This window comes from Etheostoma cragini, chromosome 2, assembly GCF_013103735.1.
Source record: "Etheostoma cragini isolate CJK2018 chromosome 2, CSU_Ecrag_1.0, whole genome shotgun sequence".
In the NCBI taxonomy this organism is placed as follows: domain Eukaryota; kingdom Metazoa; phylum Chordata; class Actinopteri; order Perciformes; family Percidae; genus Etheostoma; species Etheostoma cragini.
Genome location: NC_048408.1, coordinates 22,519,893 through 22,526,586, shown reverse-complemented (window position 1 = coordinate 22,526,586; position 6,694 = coordinate 22,519,893). Strand labels below are relative to the sequence as shown.

The window sequence follows — 6,694 nt, the reverse complement described above, 5'->3', positions numbered from 1 at the left end:
TATACATTAAAGCCGGAAGCTTAAAGAGTAATTTCACTATTTTCCAATGCATTAAAATCTAAGTGACTATAATGTTTAAACCCTCTGAACCCTAAGGCCAATTTTACAGTTCATTGTCAGTTTGGGTTTATTTTAAAAAAAGGCTTGTAATACATCAACCCTGTTGTCTACAGTCAAGATGTGAACATCATTTTTTTCAGGTCAAACTGGGTTATTAGAATATTTGGGTTGCAGTGAGGTTACTTGAATGTTAAAAATGGGTGTAGGAGCTTAAAGACAAATAAATGAATAGAACGGAACATAAATCTCACAGATATGTTTTGATATCAGAGACAGAGCAGTAATACCTAAGCTATTTTCCCTCTCTAAAACACTTGTCATATGTCTTGAGAGTCACACTGTAAAGAAATAATCATCATAACTTTGTCAGATGAAAAAATAGATACATTTTTTCAAAGAAAGTCCAGACGCTTTTGCACTCACAACATTTACTTATGCCAATAATCAACATAATATTGTCATATTTATTGATATTACACTCACAGCAATGCTACACAAACATTTGTTTGTCTAAAACAGTTCTCCTACATGCAAAAATAAACATAAAAAACACTGTAACTCATATAAAGCACATACTATTTACATTACCTCAAAAAAGGCCCAAATATATGCCAAATCTCAAACCAGTGAGGCCATTATCCTCTAGAAAATGGTAGATATCTATCTTGTCTGCTATATCATCTTTGACAGCATACTTTGACTGGGAGGATTGACCTCTTTCAGCCTCCAAACTCTTTGGGTGATGTTGTCTCCCATATGTGGGCTTCACTTCCCTAACCACAGGGAGCAGACACAGAGTAGCGGGAGCTAGCGGCATAAATGAGTGAAAACGCGATGAATTATGGACACCAAGTGGATAAATCTTGGATGTAACGGTTTGGATTTAAAGCTCAACAACCCCGAACAAGGCACAAGTTCCAGGCTAGATAGACAATCACCTGTAGAAGCTAGAAAGACCCGGAAGATACCTCTGTAACCGCTAACTCGTTAGCTTTTAGCTGCAAAATTCTGTGAGTTTCCATCTTTTATGGTTATTAAATGAATAAACTATGAATCAGAGGTGCTGTTTTTTGCTCATGGGCTCTCAGACACTGTAAATCGGCACCAATGAAAAGGAACTCCCTGCTGAGGTCAGTGACACCTCACGCAAGACTCTACCTTAAACGGATCAAATGGTATGAAACGGGGCGTAGCCTGCGTGAGTGGGCATGGTTAAAGTATAGGGGTCGGCTCAGTATCACATGTAGAGCAAACATTATAAGTTTCATGTAAATCGGATGTTTGTCATACCAGGCTGATTGGTCATCTGCTCCCGGCTGATTGGTCATCTGCTCCCGGTTATTTACCGCGGTTTTGCCTGCTGGTACTTGCTAAAGGCGGTAAAAGATGGGATCTTGGCTGCCTGTGTTGAAACATTTCTTTGTATGTAGTATTTGGTTGAAAAGTCTTTATCTGCTGTACAAAGTGCTGCTACATTCTATAAGTGTCCAGTGCTAACTAAAGGAGCTACCTGCTAACGGCAGTAAACTATATAATCTTGGCTGCCAATTTGTTAAATTCTCCCCAGTTTCACCTCATATAACTGCTGAAAAAATGTTCAATTGGGTAATGTTTGGTTCAGAAGCTTTTACCTGCAATTATTGACAGTTGAAAGTGCTGCTTCATTCAATTACAGTCTAACGTTAGCCTAGTGCTAATATTTGGTAACTGCATGTTAAAACAATATAGATGTAATCTGTAATCAGTCAATGTCTCAAAGACTTTAGACGTTTTTAACGTAATATTTATTTAGCGGTTGGTGTATGCTTACTTATGTGTGTTGTCAATTGCAGGCAAGAACCAATGATCCTCGTATTTCACATGAAAGGCAAGCATCAGCCACCATGGTAGCACTCCCATATCACTCTCAAAGCAAAAGCTACATTCACTTGGGTAAGGGACATTCTGAAATAACATTAGATGTTGCAAAATGTGGTGGCTTCAGCGATGTATGCACCACGTCCTGCATCTTCTCAGTGTCCAACACTCATCACAACATGTCACATTTGCAGGTGTGGATACAGCTGAGCTGGAATTAGGGGACACCCTGAAAGTCAACCTCATCCTCCTAAGGCAGGAAAAACATAACATTGACATCACATATCTGGTGAGAGATGCTTACACTTGCATGTGTGCATGCAAACGTATTTTTTTTGCATCCCTGTGTAGTCAACACATGTCAGATAACAACTGATGTCATCTGTGTCCATAGATCCTGAGCAGAGGTCAAGTGGTGAAAAATGGCCGTTTCAAGACAAGCGGCCAAATACTAATTTCCCTTACAGTCACTGTTACCAAAGAAATGCTGCCATCGTTCCGCATCATAGCCTACTACCACACAGATGGCAATGAAGTGGTATCAGACTCTGTTTGGGTGGATGTAAAGGACTCCTGCATGGGCTCGGTGAGACACAGATTTTTTTTATCTAGTCTAACTGCTTTTGTTGCCTCATTCATTGACCTCCCCTTCCCATTTAGCTGAGGCTGGAATCATCCAAACCCAATCCATCCTATGAGCCTCGCAGGATGTTTGGTCTTAAGGTCACTGGAGACCCAGGGGCCACAGTGGGACTGGTGGCAGTTGACAAAGGCGTCTACGTCCTAAACAACAAGTCCCGTCTCACCCAGAAAAAGGTAATTTCTTTTTTATATTTAATAAATTAGTCACAGTGGTTTATTTAACAAAAAAGACATTCTAAGTAGGAAAAAAACAACTGGAAAAAGGTAATTTCTTAATTTTCCATTTAACAAAAAAAAGTTGACAGGGTTTTTTATTTAAAAAAGCTGTGTATACATTTTTTTTGTTTGCGTTGGGGTTCAAATATTATCCAGTATACATTTTTACTGCAGTAAATACATTCCATGTGTAAAGGTTTCTCGTAAATGTGATTAATAAAATATCCGAACTGTCATGTGTAGCTAGTGTAACCCTATGTCTTGTCTGGTTGTATTACTACACTGGTTGTGTGTGAATGACTTTTGCACTGCCCAGGTGTGGGATATTGTAGAGAAGTACGACACAGGCTGCACACCAGGTGGAGGGAAGGATGGCATGAGTGTGTTCTATGATGCTGGGCTGTTGTTTGAGTTCAACGCAGGTTTGGGGACTCCCTACAGACAAGGTGACAATACTTTTGACAAATTTCTCTTCCCTTCCCAAAACATACCCCTCTTTAGGCTTTGATATTGTTCTAATAAAACATCCCTAATTACAGTAGGAAAAAGTGTGTGTAAAAGTTTTGGGTTTTCATCAACAGCATTCGTTTTAATGTCACACTATAAGGTCCATCAAGTATTTACAGACACACTGAGATACCATTACGCGCCAGGGCCCTGCATTCAAACTGTCACCAGAGGTATGCCAGTGCCACCCAAAATAAAATTAATTCTACATTATTTCTTCAAAAAACAACATCCACAGTCTGACCAGCAATTCTGTTCCATCAGATGATGTTAGAGAAAAATGTGTGGAACTACTTAAAAAATACACAGTGTGAATGTACTGAACAACAACGAGGTGCTAGCTGTTTTAACTAAACAAACCGAATTATTGTTGTAAACATTTGTCAAGGCAGATATATACTTAGGGAATGGGGCATCCATCTGGCCGCCTATCTGGACGACTGGCTACTGCTGGTGTGTGCTGACATTGTGTTGGAACACCTGGCCAATCTTGGTTTTGTGGTTAACAAGGAAAGGAGTGAGTTTAACACCGACCGAGGATTTGGTTTCCTGGTCTGATGCTGAATTCACTCACCTACACAGCCTGCCTGTTAACCAAGAGAGTTGACACTTTTAGTTCCACTCTAGCACATTTAGTTGGGAAACATGTCTGTACGGTTTGTGTCTTAGGCCGTTGGGACTGATGGTGTCAGCAGTGTTGGTGGCAGGCTGTACATAAGAGATATGTGTCATTGGGTGGCTTTTCTCAGACTAACCCCTGTGCACCACAGACCCTGCAGGATTATGGTGTTAACAGAACCTTTGAGTGATATCTACACTCTGTCTGTGTACCATGCCCAATCCTGCATTTGTACCAAAAGGTGTCAAGAAAAAGGGCCTGCAAGAAAAAGGGGGCCCGGATTTTGTGTCATACACTATGCTCCACAGATGTAAACCCATCATTTAACAAACAAAGACGATCTCACTGAATAGTCAATGCAAACACACTGGCCCACTTCAGCACAGGTTTTAAGGTTGGAACTGGGTTGTGGTCACATTCCAGCAGAGGTTGCACAACATGATACACACATGGTTTTTAAATGCATCCCAATCAATTATACAGTGAAAAACTCAAGTCTAATTACAACCTTGCTGGGTTCTCGTAAAGATGTTGTCTGCTTTGCGTTTCCAGAATTGAAATGCCCAACCCCCAGCAGGAGGAAACGAGCTGCAACTATTACGGACGTGACAACCAGTTTAGGTAAGAACCACAGCTCTAAACTACCCAATAACCACATATTCAGTCATCTTCTGTCACATCCTTTAGGCTCTCCACAATCTCTGTAGTTTTACTTTTTATAATACTTAGAGAGGGAGCCCTCCTTTCTTGCTGGTTTTCCCCGCCCTTTTCCATTTTTTTCCTAGTATAGAATGTGTCACATGTTGTACTGATTGACTAGACTTTTTTTTTTATATCTTGAATTAGAAATACAGTAGAAACATTTCTAACAGCTTTCCACTTCACCATCCTTTTCCCCTCCATATCTTCTCACCTCTGTGGTCCCTTCACAAACCTCTCTCATTCTAGTGAGTCAATATCAAGACGAACTGCAACGTGACTGTTGTTTGGATGGCATGAGGAACACCCCCCTCTCATACACCTGTGAGAGGCGCAGCGAGTACATCAGTGATGGTGCAGCCTGTGCCGCAGCCTTCCTACACTGCTGCAAGGAGATGGAATCCCAGCGAGCTGAGATGAAGGAGGATAGTCTCCTACTGGCTCGCAGTAAGACCCAGGGACATGGGATGGGGGAAGCCTGGTGGTTATTCATGGTCATAATGGTAGTGAGAAAACAGTCCAAAGCCTAACATTTTTGATGACAATTTAGGTGAGGAGGATGACAGTTACATGGACAGCGATGAAATTAATTCTCGCACCGAGTTCCCTGAAAGTTGGCTGTGGATGGATATCAAACTGCCTCCTTGTCCTCCACAAACACCTAACTGGTGAGTCAACTGGAATATAGACACAACCAATACACTCTTGACTTCATGATGACATCACTAGGATGTAGAGCTATTCTTTACCTCTCAAAGTGTTTACTCTTTTTCAGTGACCCCACAACATTTACAAAAAATGTTCCTTTGAAAGACTCTATCACAACCTGGCAGTTCACTGGCATTAGTCTGTCAATAACTCACGGTGAGGATTCAGTGACTAAAAGCTGTCTTGTGCTTTATTTGGGACTCTTGCCCTAAACCGCTCCCATCCCTTACAGTTCAGCCATCTCTCTCTTTGTTTCTTTACTATCGTTGTTTTTTTATCCCTCTCATCTTAAAGGAATCTGTGTTGGCGAGCCATTAGAGGTCATTGTCCGAAAGGAATTCTTCATTGATCTCAGGCTGCCGTACTCTGCTGTCCGTGGAGAACAGCTGGAAATTAAGGCAATCCTCCACAACTACAGCCCTGATCCTGCCATCGTAAGTCTGTGTTAGGGGGCTTTCACACCTGAAAATCCAAACCAACATAGGACAACAGTTACTCTTTGTGCAGTTGATCCAGTAAGTTTGGGTATCAAACTGCAGCTATGCAAGAGCACTTAAGAACTAAAAGTGACAAAACTACTTCCTGTTGTAATCACATCACACCTAAGTGAGCCGACAGTTGTAATTTATTGGTTTGTAGACGGGCTTCCCCTTCCTCTCGTATGCTCTCTCTGTGTCAGTTTTTCCAATTGACTGCTGCTTTCTTGTGTTACCGCGGCTCTTTTTATGTTGCATTGTTGAGAAACAAAACACGGGAACTTTACTTGGGGTTTGAGGAACTGTAACATTTATTCAGAGACCAACTGAAACCTACACTGTACATTTACTACCATGTAACAGGTAAACTGATTAAAACTGAAAAAGCTGACGTTTATTTTAAATTTAATTTAGTGTTGAACCAGATTTCTTGCAAGCAACTAACTATGGGCTGCTGTTCCTTCTTGCTGCCCATGTCCATAATTAGTAGGTATTTTTGTTTAAGGTAAAGTTGTTCAGTTTTTAAATTAATTTCAAAAGAAAACAGTAAATACTGGACTGACATGCAACGTGTGACAAAAAAGAGAATGATTGAAATCCTTTCTCTAGTCTTTGATAACTGTAACAGCTGGTGATCGGTCCCAAAACTGAGGTAACCTTACTGTTACTAATGTATAATTCTTAAAACCCTTACATTTCTTCAAATTATAGATGCTTCATTGGAGGTGACCCTAAATAACTACTGCACATCAGTCTTTTTCTTGTCTTTTAGGTGCGTGTGGATCTGACTGAGGTGGAACATGTGTGCAGTTCAGCCTCTAAACGTGGAAGATATCGCCAGGAAGTCAAAATGGGGGCCCAAACTACACGAGCTGTACCTTTCATCATTATTCCCATGAAAGAAGGAACA

At 40.9% G+C, this 6,694-nt stretch overlaps 1 protein-coding gene across 1 annotated transcript in view; it reads left to right on the top strand.

The window, feature by feature from the left end:
• Positions 1 to 6,694, top strand: part of LOC117958762 (complement C3-like) — a 155,296-nt gene that overhangs the window by 8,006 nt on the left and 140,596 nt on the right. The window contains exons 12-22 of the mRNA XM_034895388.1: positions 1,893 to 1,992; positions 2,112 to 2,206; positions 2,312 to 2,503; positions 2,578 to 2,733; positions 3,092 to 3,221; positions 4,454 to 4,522; positions 4,850 to 5,047; positions 5,151 to 5,268; positions 5,376 to 5,464; positions 5,603 to 5,742; positions 6,557 to 6,625. Of these exons, the coding sequence (XP_034751279.1) occupies positions 1,893 to 1,992; positions 2,112 to 2,206; positions 2,312 to 2,503; positions 2,578 to 2,733; positions 3,092 to 3,221; positions 4,454 to 4,522; positions 4,850 to 5,047; positions 5,151 to 5,268; positions 5,376 to 5,464; positions 5,603 to 5,742; positions 6,557 to 6,625 (1,356 nt within the window). The remainder of the gene's footprint in view (positions 1 to 1,892; positions 1,993 to 2,111; positions 2,207 to 2,311; positions 2,504 to 2,577; positions 2,734 to 3,091; positions 3,222 to 4,453; positions 4,523 to 4,849; positions 5,048 to 5,150; positions 5,269 to 5,375; positions 5,465 to 5,602; positions 5,743 to 6,556; positions 6,626 to 6,694) is intronic.